We start from the raw sequence: 17,203 nt of genomic DNA, 5'->3' as shown, positions 1-17,203 counted from the left end.
TCAACAGTCAAAGCAGCATGACAGTGCCATACTAAGACCATGGCACCCCTGGGAAACCTTCAGGTATAGGTGATCATATTTGATTATGCTTTCTTAGCAGAGCCTACCCAGTCAAACAACCAATAAGCATTTATTAAATGCCTAAAGAAGAAAGACAACAGATAAAATAATTCTTGTTCTCAAGGGGATGGCATATCAATGCATATACGCCCCTATACATACATACATTTGTGTATATATACAGACAGATATACCTCTATGTTTGAATATATACATACAAGTATATATACAAAGTATACACCTATCTACATATATATCTAAATATAAATATAGATAAATGTATACACATGTATTAGTATATATAAATACATACATATTCACATACAGAAACACAAGATAAACATAAAATAAATACAAAGCAGAGGGAGGATTAGCATTGGGAGAATTAGGAAAGAAATCATTTGGAAGAACTGTGTTTTGAAGCAAGCTTGAGATTCTCTGAGGCTGATGTGAGAAGGAGGCATTCCAGACCAGGAGGCTGGCCAGGGCAAAGACGTGGATATGGAAACAGAAAGAAGACCAGATTGGCTGGATCACAGAGTGTAGAAAGGGAAGCAATGTGGAGTGAGACTAGAAAGATGAACTGAGGTCAGACAGTGAAGGGTTTTTAAAGTCAAATAGAGGAGTTGTTAATAATCCTAGACATAACAGAGAATTATTGACATTTACTGACCAGGGGAGTGATGTAGTTAGATCTACTTTTAAGGAAAATCTCTTTGGCAGCCATGATGAAGATGGATTAGAGTAAGGAGAGATTTGAGGCGGGGAAGCCAAGTGGAAGACACAGTATTTTTGCAAAGAAGTCATGAACCTACATTAAGTGGTGTTGATGTGAGTAGAAAGAAGATAACAGATTTGATAGATATTATTGGTGTTAGAGTAAGATTTGGGAACTAATTGCATATGTGAGGTAAGAAGAATTAAGAATACAAGGGATAACACTAAAATTATGAACCTAGGGGATTAGAAGAAGGGGAGTCGTCTTCTATTGAAAGAAGAGTGAGTTGTGAGAGGGAATTTGACTGATGACCAGGTGGTGTGAGGGATGGAGTGTATGTAATGCTTGGAATTAGGAAAATCCTATTTAGATTCATTCCTCAGGCATTTAATGCACTATGTGACCTTGAGGAAGTCACTTCATCTCTCAAATTCAATTTCTTTGACTGTAAAATTGAGATGATAATGACAAACATTTCATAGAATTGTTCTGAGATAAGATATATAAAGCAATTTGTAAGTCTGAAAGTACTATGTAAGTGCTGTTATTGTTTTGTAGTTTTTGGTTTATTCTGTCATAGTTATTTGTGCTTTGCTATTTCTCCCAGGACCTGGGACCCTGCTGATTACCCTTAATCACTGGAAGACATTCCATAATTCCTTTTTTTGTGATTGTTGTTAAATTAAATTTTTTTATATTTTAAGTTTTGAACTGTCTCCTTTCCTTCTCACCCTGTACCAGAGAAGGCCATCATTACACATACATACACACACACACACAGACACACACACTGTAAAACCATCTTATCCATACTTACATTTATCAATTCTTTCTTTGAAGATGGATAGCATCTTCCTTTATAGATCCTTTGTAATTGATTTGAGCATTTATAATACTTAAAATAACTTAATCATTCACAGTTCTTGTTCTACAGTTCTGACAGGACCAATAGAAAATTCCTCACAATTTATCTGTCAATTGTATATTATGGATTGTTCATTAATTGTTTTATTCTTGTCCTATCTGTTATAAGCTGTTTGAAGGTAGGGATCATGTCTTTTTCTGTATGCACTACATCCCTAACATGTGGTCATCAATAAATGCTTATTTATTCACATTGTACATTCACTTATATAGAGAAAAAGATTTATAATCAAGATAGATATTATCTAATAGCCTGTAAGAACAGATAAAATTTTTCAGCTTAGAAGAAATTTCAAAAGTCAGAGTGATCTACCCCCCATACATTGCACCTCTGTGATAATTACAGACAGCTCACTTATTTTTTCCCAAAAAGTAGTAGAATATTGCATAAACCTTTAAAGCAGACTTCTGATGAAGGAAATAATGGAAATGCTGTAAATTTTGTTCTCCAAGTTAAGCTACTATCATTTTCTTGGTACATTAACTTGGCTGATGAAGAACTTATGTCTGACTTTCAGCTTATTTATAATTTCTTCCGTCTACCTTGGGAAGATGGTCAGAAGTATTTATTATTTCCCTTGGGGCTGAATGTGTAACATTGAAAGTAACTGGGAACCATTGTGTCTGTTCCTCCTAATAGGACTATAGTTATCCCTTTCACATCACAGGGGTTAGAGGCATGGCACTGCTGAGATCGGGAAAATCCATGTAAAATTTTTGATCCTCCATTTATACCAGAAAAGAAGTCTGAATTATTATAGTATTAAAAGATAAAATATATTTATACTCTATATTACTATACATATATTTTATGCATTTCTGAGTTTCTAAACTTTTTCTGTGCTATCTGTTGGCCTTTGCATGTTGTAAACTCCCAAATAATTCCTATTTAATTTCTTATGCCAACTCATGATAAATTTAAACTATGATGAAGAAAGCCATAATGTGGAAGTGATAATGCTGTATGTAGACAGGGAAAAGAAAAGTGGGTTAAGAATGGAGCCTGGGTCAGGACCAGGACTACTAGATGAGGAGAGTTGGTTGCTAGGTGACACTAGTCAGCAAGATTCATCTTCAGGAAATCAGATCTGGTCTTAGATAATCAGAAGTTCTGGACAAGTCATTTAACCCTGTTTTCCTCAGTTTCCTCACCCATAAAATGAATTGGAGAAGAAAATGGCAAACCATTCAATATCTTTGCTAGGAGAACTCCAAATAGGGGTATGAACAATTAGACATGACTGAAAAGCAACTAAAAAAAAGTCAGAAAAGAAGGAATAGTTTGAGGGGAACAAGGAGTACCAACAGAGTGTGCAATATCTTTACATCTCAGAGAAACAGAAAAGAGGAAAGAGAGACAAAAAGGAAGACTATCAATGGTGTCAGAGGCAGAAGCAAAAACCTAAATGATGAGGAAGTACCAAATCAGGAAAGGAAGAAAGAGGCTGTATTTGTTTTTACTTGTTTTATAATATTTATGTTTTTCTGTTTGTGCTTCAGTTGTCTTTCACATTATAAAGAATACAGAGACTATGACTCCAGCTTCCTCTATGACTCAGTCTTATTTACCATAGTGTTTGCTATAGAGTACACACACAGTTAGTTTTGTTTGCTGACTGGTCAGGTTCAAAATACCAGTTCCCTGGATTTACTCCTGGCAGGTCTCCAGGTGTAATACTTGGCTGCCTCCTCCTGGGAGTGTGAATGCAATTATGGAATCCTCATGATATTGCAGAGCAGTGAGGTGGCACATTGGTTAGAGTGTTGGACCTGGAGTCAGGAAGTCTGGGTTCAAATCCTGCTTCAGTCATTTACTAGAACTGTGGGAATTGGAGCAAGTCACATTAAATTCTATCAACTTCCAAGTTTTTCATCCATGCAATCAGAGTTTTAACACCTACTTCACAGATTTGTAGAAGGATCAAATGAGATAATATATGTAAAGTGCTTTGTAAATCTTAAAACTCTATATAAATGTTAGCTACTACTATTATTATCTTCCTAACACAGTGAGAGCAGATGAGGTGTAGGAGGAAACAAAATGCAACCAGAACAGATGGGAGAGAGTGGAACAGTCTATAAGCTGACTCAGTTTTTGAAGTTATGTTGTGAAATCCAGGAGTAAGAAAAAGATTAGAAGGGCTAGAGTACTCTTTGGGGAAATTGGCTACTTGTTTCTTTTTCTTTTTTTTTTTTAACTATCAAAGTCTAATAATAGAATTTTAGACACTGAAAGATCCTTAAAGACTATCTTGTCTGATTCCTTCTTTTATTTTTCAACTCACATTTTTTAGCCTCCTATTCCATTTCTAATTGCCTTGAAATAAATACGCATAATAAATTAAAGCAAATTCCTGCCTCTGTCATATCCAAAAATAGTATGTATCATTTTGCACATTAAATCCATCCTATCTCTAATAGGAGGTAAATATTACGGATCATCTATCATTGGTCTTATAGAATCATGGGGGATAATTGTATTGATTAGAGTTCTTGAATCTTTCAAAGTTGTTTGACTATTTGACTATTATTTACTATTTGACTATTTGACTACTATTATACTATTTGACTACTGTTACTATGATTAATTTTACTATTATTACATAAATTTACTTCTTGCTCTTAACTCCATACTGCATCAGTTCATACAAGTTTTCCCAAATTTCTCTGAAATTGTCCCTTTTATCATTTCTTAAAATGCAGTAGTATTCCATTGCATTCATATACCTTAATTTGTCCAGCAGTTCCTTTATTTTCCAGTTCTTTGACACTGTAAAAAGAGCTATCAAAAATATTTTTGTACATATGGATTCTTTTTATCTTTCCTAAGTCTCTTTGAAATATAGAATCACTGTATTGAAAGGGTGCCTTCATTTTCTAAATGAGGAAACTAAAACCCAGAGAGCAGGGGTGACTTAGTCAAGGCCAGGCACAGTTCACAGCATGTAACTTTTTTTGTTGTTTGAAGTTTTGCAGGAATTCCACTATTTTACCTTCCAATTACTGATTTTTTATAAGAATATGATTAAAGAGATTTTAATCTAAGATTAAAAGATATTTAAAATTTTTAACTTCATCCCAGAAAGTTGACAGTCTTGCTGATCCTCAATCAATCCAATTATTGTCAACTTCATAATAATGTTTATGCCCTAGATCATGGGTGTCCAACCCTTTAGCTCTTCTGGGCTGCATTGCCCCACAAAAACTTGTCATGGACTGCATATAGTATTTAATATTGCTTTTATGATTACAATGTAACCCATTTTACCAGTGAGTATAATAATACATGTGATATGGCCTACATGTATGAGCTTTGAGGGCCACATATGGCTTGTGGCTGTGATTAGACATATCTGCCCTAAAATGATGGTTTACCTAACCTGTCTTGTTTAGTGGAAAGGGAGGAAGATTGATTAGAACATTGTTCAACAAGATGCTCAAATTTTGGTTGATTTCATTCTACTCATTAGGTATGAATTATATTAATCGACTTAAAAATTTACCTTTAAGTCCCCTAGTTCATAATCTAAATGTTGTCCTTCACTCTTTCCTCTCTCCAACTAGTTGTTGCTTTATATATATATATATATATATATATATATATGTATATGTATGTATGTATGTATTTATATATGTATTCCCACAATAAAACATAATGTTGCTGAGGCAGGGACTTTTTTGTTTTCATTTTCCCTATGCCTAACTCTGCTTCTTTTCACATAGGAGGTGCCTAATTAAAAAAAATTGGAGACCTGATACCTTAGTTCTACTAACAATAAGCTGTGTGTGACCCTGGGCAAGTAACTTTGACTTTTCTGGGCCCAAGTTTCATCATTTATAACTTACAAGCATTAATGTAGATATTCTCTAAGGTTCTGGTTCTTTGATTCCATAAATATACCATCTCAACAAGATACCATGAGGATGCCTAGCAGATCTTTAGAAGACTCACTTAAGTTCCCCAGTGCTCAGTTTCCTCATCTGTAAAATGAGTAAGTTGGACTAGAAGGACTCTGAGGTCCCTTCCAGCTCTAGAATTATTATTCTGTAATTTCAAAGGTCCCTTCTGGCTCTGAAATTTTGTGAGTTAACTTCTTCACTGACAGAATCAATTATTCATTTTCTAATCAAATCTAAAGCACTGGGTAAAAATAGCAAGAAAAAAAATCTCCAAAAATGTTGGCAGCTCTAAGTGCAAAAGCTCTAGAGATTTTTGTAATTTGGATCACAGGGTTTAAAATTGAAACAGAATTGTGTTGAGCAGCATAGTAATGGGGATGACTTGCGGGATCTCAAGAAATTAAGACTGGGTTCACATTCTAGCTCTGAAACTTAGTAGCTCTGTGACTGTAGACTATTCACTAGGAATATTCACACTTATAGAACTTACCCTAAAGAATTGTTGTGAAGTTCAAATGAAATAATATATGTGAAAAAATTTTAAAACTTCAAGGTCCTTCATAAATATCAGTTATTAAATCATAAGGTTTTGAACTTTGACCTAATTAAGGCTATTTTTAAATAATTTTTTCTTGATAGTGAAATATTCTTTGCTGGGATCACTTGAAAATTATAAATTCTATAGATGGCTTTGATTTGATACTCACTTTTTTATATGTTGTCTTTTCCCACTTTCTAAGCATGAATTTGATCCACAGTACATTTCAAGCTTGTTCTTTTAGACACAAATTTAAGAGGCAAAATCAATTATATCCATCAGTATATGTGAAATGCTATTTTCCCCTTCTGTTTCAGAATTAAATGTGAGGGAATCTGATGTAAGAGTTTGTGATGAATCAACTTGTAAATATGGAGGACTGTGTAAAGAAGATGGAGAAGGTTTGAAATGTGCATGCCAATTTCAGGTGAGAATATTAACCCTATCATTTCATTTATTTATCATTTGCTATTTCTTGTCACCTTAGCATGAAATTTTAGTTTTATCATAATTATTACATTACTTTCATTTTTATTTCTTGTTATAATATTAATATTAGAGTATTGTTGAGGTCTTTGTACAATTTCTTTCTCTTCTTCCTCTCAACATAGACAGCACATGAGATGTAATTTTAGAAAGTACCTGATATGAGCACTGCAATTTAGGGTGACCAAATGTCCCTGAAATGAGGATTCTTGTAGCCTTTGTTGAAAAATAAACCCCAGCTCTGCCTGTTCCTCTATTTGCCTCTCCAAGGAAGACCCAGTAGCCATCTTTCCATATAGATATAACTTTCTGCTCTTCTTTTATTTCTCATTCATTTTCTTATTTATAATTAAGACTTGATATCTTTTTTGACCATAAATGGAAAATTGGGTATGTAGATGACTGATTTTTTTTCTTTCATACAAGTTTCCCTGTCTCCTACTATAGAGCTTTTGTAAAAATAAGATAAACCATATAATGAAATTGCTTTTAACAGAAAGAAGAAAAATTTCCTAAATACAAGTTATCATCATCATCATCATCATCATCATCATCATCATCATCATCATCATCATCATCATTGCTTCATTTTCATTTTTTATGGGATTCAGCTAGAAATGGTCCTAGGGCAAGTTACTCTTCAACAGTTGTTCATTTACAATAATGTTCAATGAGCTACTATATAGGACGATAAAATAACTTTTATCTGTGATAGAATATAATTATTACAATGTGAGTTTATTCTCTGGAGCTTGTCTAAAAACATCTTCAGTACAGAACTGTAGAAATGATACTGTTGAAGAAATGGCCAGTAGTTCTTTGTTAACATGAACAAGGAAAGATTATTGCTTTTATAGGAGAACTTGCTGCAGAAACTCTGGCAAGATTAGGAATGTCTTTAACAGTGATTGAGCAAAGCAAAAGTTTTTATGATCTCAAGGAAGTAGAATCAAATTATAGGAAGAACAGGTTCAAATAGTGGGAAACACATTACAGGGAAGGACTGAAGCTCAGGGCCAGCAAATTATAGCTAAGTCTAGCCCAAATACCTGTTTTTAAATGACTGATAAGTTAAGATAGTTATCTGTTAAAATAATTGTATTTCCATACAACTTAAAAATTATTATATTTAAAAATCTAAAAAGCATTCTTAGTTCTTAGACTGTTCAAAAAGCAAGTGAGGTGGGAGCTGGACTTGATCTATGGTCTCTAATTTGCTGACTCTTAGCTATAGATTTGGGGAAGGGGTAAAGGAACACGCATTTATATAGCCCCCTCCTATATGTCTATGGGCTTTTATAAATGATTCTCAAAACACTACAAGGTCGGTGCTGTCATTATTCTGTTTTTACAGTTGAGAAAACTGAGGCAAAGAGAGGCTAAGTGACTTTCTTAGGGTCACACATCTAGTGTCTGAGGCCAGATTTGAATTTGGGTCTTCCTAACTATAAACCCAGTGCTCTGTCCACTTAGCCATTCTATTAATTAGTGAAATTAGTGAATCTATATAATTAAAAAAAAAAGCTGAGAGGCAGTTTAGAGAGCTGGCCTCAGAACCAGTTCAGGTTCCACCCCTGACTCATACTGACTGTGTGACTTTGGATAAGTCATTTAAATCTTTTGGTACTCAAGACAACCCTCTAATACTGTAATGGCAAAGGAGATGGCTAATTTGCATTGGTGGAGGGAGTTTCATCATCTGGGAGTTTTCTACACTGGTGAAATTATAGAACCAATCTTCTGTTCTATTCAAAGATGAACCATTGTGGCATAGCAACAGCCTCCAGACTAGCTAGAGAAAGGTACAAAATTAACAGATAACTATCTGTTAATGTATCTTCAAAAATTCCAAACTTTCATTCTTTGTCTAAGGAAGAGACTCTATCGGAGATTTCTGAGGCTGCAATGCCTCCATATACTTTTCCATTTATCCTATGATTATACAATTACTATAGAAAAGCAGACCTAGTATCTAGTGATTTGGTTAGGAAGCCTTAGTTGATCTAAGTCATCTAGATGACACAGTGGATAGTGTGGTGGACCTAGACTCAGGAAAACCTGAGTTCAAAAACCAGTATTAAACACTTAGTAGCTGTGTGACCCTGGGAAAGTCACTTAAATCTGTTTTCCTCAGATTCCTCATCTATAAAAAGAGGATAACAATAGTAATTTGTGATGTGATGGAGTTCAAATGAGGTAATATTTGTAAAGTGCTTAACATAGCTCCTAGCAACATAATAGGTACGTAGTGAATTCTTGTTTCCTTTCTTCTTTTATCCCTTTCTTTCTCTTTTCCCTTACTCCTTCCTCCCTTTTCCCTCCCTCCCTCCCTCCCTCCCTCCCTCCCTCCCTTCCTTCCTTCCTTCCTTCCTTCCTTCCTTCCTTCCTTCCTTCCTTCCTTCCTTCCTTCCTTCCTTCCCTTTTATAATACAGAAGTCAAGAGGGAGAATGGTAAGAATATCCTTACAGCCAGTGAACATGAGGCAACTAATACCTTCCACCAAAGAAAAATGTTGCCTTTGTAGAGATCAAGGATCCTGAGGCAGATTTTGTTCCAAGGGGCTGGGACAAAGGGTTGGCATCTGGAGAAAAGCCAGAGAACAGCAACAACAGCCTAGTACAAGGCCAGCAATAAGACTCCTAATCTACTTAGTGCTAATGAGAATCAACCGTAATTATGGCTTCCAGGGAGTCTAGGTCACACAAACACACACACACACTCTCTCTCTCTCTCTCTCTCTCTCTCATCCTAGCTAGTAAGGACACTCCCAGAGACCAGGATATAGGCTCAGCTGAGGCAGTTTTGCAAGACTATTTCTTCAGTGACTAAAATTGGAGGATATCAAGTGGAGCAGCAATTGTATTTAGGGCCTTATCAAGACAGTAGACTGAATGACAATCTTTGCCATAGCAATTCCTATTCCATAGACAAGAAGAGATATCCCCAAGAAACATTCATCTCTCTTTTTTTGTTTGCAAGGCACTGTGGTTAAGTGACCTGCCTACAGCTAGGTTATCATTTAAGTATCTGATGCTGGCTTTGAACTCAGGTCCTCCTGACTTGATGGTCAGTGTTCTATCCACTGTACCTACCACCTAGTCACCCTGAAACATTCATCTCTTAACATAGTGTAGTACTTGCTAATGCTTCTCAGGTACATGATGGAAACAATTTGGTATGGCAGGGAAACACAGTGGATAGTGTGGTGAACCTAGACTCAGGAAAACCTGAGTTCAAAGCCTAGTCTTTAACACTTACTGACTGTGCGACCCTGGGAAAGACACTTAATCTCTGTTTGCCTCAGATTCCTCATCTATAAAAGGCGGATAACAATAGGTACAGGTGCCATACCCAACCCTTTCATGGAATAACCTTTTTCAATGCATAACATAAAAAAATGGAGGAATAGAAAGGAAACCAATTCTATCAAAGTACAGTTATCAACTTAAAAAAAAAGTTGATAGACCTCAGATTAAGACTCCTGCTCTGCGCTTAAAATGATTAGCATCCAGTAAGACAGATCAGAGATTGGGTTTCTCCTCCTGGCATTTTCTCCTCAAATCAACTCTGTAGTGGACATAGAGAAAGCAACTTCCAGAGAGCAGCTGGCACCAGCCAAGGCACTGAAAGTTTACTGGATCAGATAACTATGATCAGATAAAAGCAACTGAAAACAAAAGACTCAGACAGAGACTGTACTCATCATCCTCATCTCTCACTAAAGCCACAAATAAAATGGAGTGATTTTATGACAATCAATTCAGTGAAGGAGAATTTTTACTTGACATTGGTAGAGGTATTTAGGGATTTGAGTGAGAAACTATAATAATAAAAATCGTGTATAGCAGAGTAGATCATATGTGTAATACTGATGATATGAAGGTAATTTTCCTGGGGAAAATCAATAAATCAACCAAAAGCCTTGAACTTAGGGAGTGGTACCTTACATCCAGTCTGAAGTTCAGACTTGAAGTCCAGGGACCAGCTAATAGTTGAACATATGGAGAACAGTGTGCCACAGGGAACTTGTACTTCAAAGGAATCTTGGACCATAATCAAATTGAAATGTAGAAGGGCAATTGTAAGCATCTTTCCATCTCTGTTGACGAAGAGTCCCAGTTGGAGAGTCATTGAAGACTGAAGGGATACTAATCAGTGAAATGGGTTAAAGCTAAAGAGAGGACAGCCATGGAAAGTTGATTGCAACAGATTCAGGATGGATTCAGGGCATTTTTCAGTCTGTTACAGAAGGATTATGAAGGAATTTAATTCCCATTTTCCCTGAGTAACATGGAGATGTATTTGTTGGGGGAAGGGGAGAGGCAAGTGTGCTGGGCTTGGTATGAGGGGATTAAAGGAAGATTAGGGTGTGCAAAGGAGTGCAGCCCAAGGATAGAGGATGACCATATTCCCAAAAATATCCATTGAAAAAACCCAACATAACTAACTAGGAACTTGGGGGTCAGATGGGGCCTTCGTTCTTTAGGTAGAGGGATTACTCTTTACCAGTGTGCAATCTACCTGCCACTGACCTTGAATCCCAATGAGCTCATGAGATGATTAAAAAAAATGAGCCACTGTCTCAGAGGGTCTAAGAGAACTTCAACTTGTCCCACTTCAGTTATAGAACTCTCTCAGCTTTGGATCCATGCAGAAGGACCAGATTCAGTCCTAGAGGAACTGTAATCACACAAAAGAAGAGGCCAGGTGGTTGTTCTGTACTCATCCTTTGGGAGAATCAATTAAAGTTTAGTTTCGGTTCATGTCTAGAGTTTTCTCAAAACAAGAGAGTAAAAAGGTACTCGATAAGCAATGTAGATCACTTATAGGACTGCTATTTATTTCCCCTACACAAAAGAAATGCTAAACATAAAGGATTCACAAGTGCACTTTGATGGAAAAAAATAACAAAAAAATTGAAGGAGTAGTAAAAACGTAACTAGTTATACTTTCCTAGGAGATTGACATAAAGTCATCAAAATATAATGCAATTTGCAGGACTGTTGAAGAATCCATTTATACTTCTCAGTTTTGTACTGTCCAACAGTTCCTTTCAGGGCCATCCTTATCTTTTGGTAAAACAAGTGAGATTTGAGGCTTATTCTGCTATTATATACTTTTCCAAGAGGCTCTATAGTGGAAATAGAGAGGGTAGCTCCCAAAGATCCAGGGGCATCAACTAAGAAATGGAAGTCACTCTGCACAAGTTCACTACGGTTCAGTGATCAGTTATCTAAGATCAGATAAAGAAACATGAAGAAGATGCTTCCAGAGATCCACTTCATTGAGCAAGGCTCTTGCGGTCTCCATATTACTAGGGTGGGAGCCCCTTCCTCCACCCCTCAAGAGAGAATACTTGTCCCACATTTAGAAACTATCTGTGTGACCTCGGTCAAGTCATTTAACCTCTGTTTGCTTTAACTTCCTCATCTGTAAAATGGAGATAATAATAGTACCTATTTCCTAGGTGGTTGTAGGAATCACATGAAAATATTAATAATCAGTAACTGTCACAGTAAATACTATATAAATATTATAATTACTATTATACTATTATATTATTGTATATTATTGTACTATTACTATTATTGTATTGTTATTATTTTCTGGAGAATCTAAAGAAGTACACAAGTTATGTCTTCTTTTTAATCTGTTCAGTCTCCTCACCCACTTACTACTTTTCAGGAAGATACGACAAACAGATCACTCTATATTTTTGGTGTCATCCCAAGCACTACAAAGAAGGAAGGTAAAAAATATTCATTTTTTAGTTAGTTCCTACCTACATAGTGCCAAGCACTTCATAGTTATCTCATTTGGTCCTTACAGCAACCCTGGGAGACAGGTGGTATTATTCCCATTTCACAGATGAAAAACCTGAGGCAAAGGTTAAGTAACTTGCCCAGGGTCATGAAGCTAGTGAGTATTGAGAACTGGACTTAGGTCTTCCTAGGTCCAAGCCTAGCCCATCTGTTAAGACATATCTGTTCCTGGGGTCCCATAGATCAGGAGAGTTCCTGTGTGTAGTCCTTGGAAAGGTCCTGCTAGACCTAATCTTACACATGATTCTTTTTTTTTTTGTTTGTTTTTGGGGGTTTTTTTGTTTCCATGTTGTACCTTGTTCCAAATTGGGTGTGATGAGAGAGAAATCATATCCTTAAAGAGAAAAGAAGTCTAAGAGGTAACAAGATCAGACAATAAGCTATCTGTTGTTTTTTTTTTCTAAATTAAAGGGAATAGTCCTTGCACTTTGTTCAAACTCCACAGCTCCTTATCTGGATACAGATGGCACTCTCCTTTGCAGACAGCCCAAAATTGTTCCCAATTGTTGCACTGATGGAATGAGCAAGTCCTTCAAGGTTGAACATCACTCCCATGTTGCTGTTAGGGTGTATGGTGTTTTTCTGGTTCTGCTCATCTCATTCAACATCAGTTCATGCAAATCCCTCCAGGTTTCCCTGAAATCCCATCCCTCCTGGTTTCTAATAGAACAGTAGTGTTCCATGACATACATATACCACAGTTTGCTAAGCCATTCCCCAATTGAAGGACATTTACTGGATTTCCAATTCTTTGCCACCACAAACAGGGCTGCTATAAATATTTTTGTACAAGTAATGTTTTTACCCTTTTTCCTCATCTCTTCAGGGTATAGACCCAATAGTGGTATTGCTGGGTCAGAGGGTATGCACATTTTTGTTGCCCTTTGGGCATAGTTCCAAATAGCTCTCCAGAAGGGTTGGATGAGTTCACAGCTCCACCAACAGTGTAATAGTGTCCCAGATTTCCCACATCCCTTCCAACAATGATCATTATCCTTCCTCGTCATATTGGCCAATCTGAGAGGTTACACATGATTCTTGTTAGGTAGAGGTTGTGGCTTTTCCGGAACAGGGGCAGGCTAGCAGTGCTCTTTCTAGATCCTCCTTTGTGTTCACATGACTTTTATGTGGACGGTCAGCACCAGATTTGAGCACTAAATTTTGTGGGCAACACCTTGATGCGGACTCATTCTACTAAAGGACGTGGCATAGCACGTCTGTTGAAAGATTTTGGCATATTTCATTAAGGCTTTACCATATGCCAAAAAAAGAAAAAATCACATCCACATCCAGAGCTGTCCACATCCAAAGGAAAAAAAATTATGGACTTTGAATGCAGACAAAGCATACTATTTTCACTTTTAAAAATTGGTTTTATGATTTTTCTTTCTCGTGTTTTTCTTTGTGTTCTGATTTTTCACAACATAATTAATATGGAAATAAGTTAAACTTGATTGTACATCTGACCTGTATCAGATTACTCACGGGAAAGGCAGAAGGAGAAAAATGTGGAATTCACAAAATCTTATAAGAAATCAATGTTGAAAATTATCTTTACATGTAATTGGAAAAAAGTAAAATTACATTTTAAAAAAGTGTTACTTGCAGTAGGAAGAATCCAGACTCTTGGGGTTCCTGGATTCCTATCCCAGCTCTGCTGCTTCCCCTCCCGAATGACCTTGTCACTCAACCCCCCTGGAAACTCAGTTTCCTGAGGACTTTGGTGGTCTGTGGCTAGGTGGTTAAGTTTGAATCTATGATCTTAGGATTTATCCATAAATCAAGTAAGGTCAAGGACAAGGCAGCTGAAGGAGAGAAAGTACAGTCTTTTCTAAACCTGAGATTTCATGCACATGAAAAGCAATGGAAGGGCCTCATGCTACTCAACCAATGGTGATTTATTCTGCTCACCTGTCAGACCATTGCAAAAGAAACTGGTTCATCTAACTTTTTTTAATTTATGGAATAAAACAAGCATTTCCATAACATAGTACCACAAAAAGAAGATTGTTCATGAAACTGTAAATGTATTGTGTACAACTTGTTATTCCTTTCAAATATACAATAAATTTATCACGTACATTTTTTCTTTTCTCTTTCCTTCTCCCCTCTAACTCCCCACCCTAGAAATAGCCCCATTAGACAAAAATAGGTGTATGTATATATATATATATATGTAAAATTACTATCTACATATTTACATTTATCACTTCTTTCCCTGGATGCAGATAGCATCTTTCTTCATATGTCCCTATAGCTAATTTGGATTTATAATAGCCAAAATAACATTCAAATTCATTCTTAAAACAATATTGCTGTTACTGTATACAATATTTTCTTGGTTCTGCTCATTTCATGCTTCATTATTTCATTCAAGTCTTTCCATGTTTTTCTATAATCTTTAAACTCATCATTTTTTTAAGGTTTTTGCAAGGCAAATGGGGTTAAGTGGCTTGCCCAAGTCCACACAGCTAGGTAATTGTAATTATTAAGTGTCTGAGACCGGATTTGAACCCAGGTACTCTTGACTCCAGGGCCGGTGCTTTATCCACTGCGCCACCTAGCAGCCCCCCCTAAACTCATCATTTCTTTAGCAAAGTAGTATTCCATTACATTCATATTCCACAACTTGTTCAACCATTCCCCAATTGATGGGCAATTTGCCATCACAGGGAGAGCTTTAGGTTCTTTTTTTTTTCCTAATCACCTTTGAAAATAGACCAAGTAGTGGTATTTCTGAGTCAAAGGGTCTGGGAAGTTTAATAACTTGGTGGGCATAATTCCATAGTGCTCTCCAAAAAGTTGGATCAGTTTACAATTCTACCAATAATGAATTAGTGTCCCAGTTTTTCCACATCCCTTCCAGCATTTGTCACTTACTCTTTCTACCATTTTAGATAATATGGTAGGTGTAAAATGATAATTCAAGGTTGTTTTAATTTGCATTTCTCTAATCAATATTAATTCAAAGCATTTTTTCATATAACTATAAATTATTTTGATTTCTTCATTGAAAACTGCCTATTCATATCCTTTGATGATTTTTCAATTGGGGAATGACTTGCATTTTTATAGATTTGACAAAGTTCTTTATATAGTTTAGATGAGACTTTTATCTGATAAACTATATAAAAATTTTCCCCCATTTTCTGTTTTACTTCTGATCTTGATTATATTTGTTTATTTGTATAACATCTTTTCAATTTAATGTAATCAAAATTACCCATTTTATACCTAACCTTGCTGTCTCTTATTTATTCATAAATTATTCACCTAACCATAAGTTTGAAAAGTTATCTAATTTTGTTGTTTTACAAACAATAGCAAAGAGAACTTTTAGCTCTTTTAAAATCTAGATCATGTATCCATTTTGATCTAATCTTGCTAAATTGAGAGAGATAATGGTCAATGTCCAGTTTCTACCATGTTGCTTTCCAGTTTTCCCAATAATTTTTACCAAATAATGAATTCTTATCCCAAAATCTTAAGACTTTATACTTGTCAAATATAAGGTTATTATGTTTATTTGCTGCTGTAAATTATATGTCTGTTCTAGTCTATTAATCTACCTTTCTATTTCTTAACCAGTACCAGATGGTTTTGATACTATAGTATAGTAGTTAAGATCAGATATTGCTGGGGTAGCTAGGTGGTGCAGTACATAGAGCACCAGCTGTGGAATTTAAGAGGACCTGAGTTCAAATCCAGTATCAGACTAATAATAATAATAATAATAATAATAATAATAATAATAATAATAATAATAAATATAATAATAAATTGGATACCACTTCTTTACATTACTCTTTCCTTTACATTTTTATTATTTCCTTTGATATTCTTGACTTTTTGTTTTTACATATGAATTTTGATTTTGTTTTTTACTAATTTAAATTTTTTGTAATTTAATTGGTAGTATTTAATATGTTAATTCATTTGGAAAAATTATTTTTATATGATTTTTATTATATTAGCCCTGCATATTCATGAACAATTGATTTTCTCCAGTTATTTAAATATGATTTCATTTGTATAAAAACTTTTTAAAAATTTTGTTTATATGGTTCCTGGGTTTGTTTGAAAAGTATACTTGTATTTTATTCTGTCCAGAGTTATTTTGAATATAGTATTTTTTACTATCTCTTCTTACAAAGATTTATTTGTGACATATAGGAATGTTGATGATTTATGTGAATTTACATTATAGCCTGCTACTTTGCTAAAATTGTTTCAACTAATTTTTTAGTTGATGCTGGAATTTTCCAATATATCATCATATTATCTACAAAAGAGATCATTTTATTACCTTATTCCCTATTCTGATTCCTTCTGTTTTTTTCCTTTATTGCTATTGTTAGAACTGATGGAATCTGCATGTAGAAAGAAGTGTAAATTTTTTAACACCTGATTTCTTTTTTAAAAAATGTACTTTTTTAACTACATGCAAAACTAATTTTTGACAATTTTTTGTAAGATTTTGAGTTTTATAAAACCTTCTTGACTGAAGTGGCAGAGTTAGCCCATAACCCAGTGGTAAGCTTCTTTACACCTAATAAACATGGTAACTATCATCAAGATAATCTTCAAACAAACAAATGTCTTTAGGTATACTCTAAGTCAACCTGATATCAACACAGGGTCCCATGTTGGGGATAACGAACATGCATTATCTTTATAGGATTTTTAAAATTGCTTGTTTGCCAAGTAGGGAAGGCTCCATGGCATCTTGGACTACAAGGGAAAAATTTAGAGAA

General features: G+C 35.2%; 1 protein-coding gene across 1 annotated transcript in view; it reads left to right on the top strand.

Moving 5' to 3' along the window:
* The window catches only part of TMEFF1 (transmembrane protein with EGF like and two follistatin like domains 1), a 148,377-nt gene that overhangs the window by 33,915 nt on the left and 97,259 nt on the right, over nucleotides 1-17,203 (top strand). The window contains exon 2 of the mRNA XM_074208230.1: nucleotides 6,458-6,567. Within this exon, the coding sequence (XP_074064331.1) occupies nucleotides 6,458-6,567 (110 nt within the window). The remainder of the gene's footprint in view (nucleotides 1-6,457; nucleotides 6,568-17,203) is intronic.

This window comes from Macrotis lagotis, chromosome X, assembly GCF_037893015.1.
Source record: "Macrotis lagotis isolate mMagLag1 chromosome X, bilby.v1.9.chrom.fasta, whole genome shotgun sequence".
Taxonomy (NCBI): Eukaryota; Metazoa; Chordata; class Mammalia; order Peramelemorphia; family Peramelidae; genus Macrotis; species Macrotis lagotis.
This window is presented reverse-complemented; position numbering and strand designations above follow the sequence as displayed.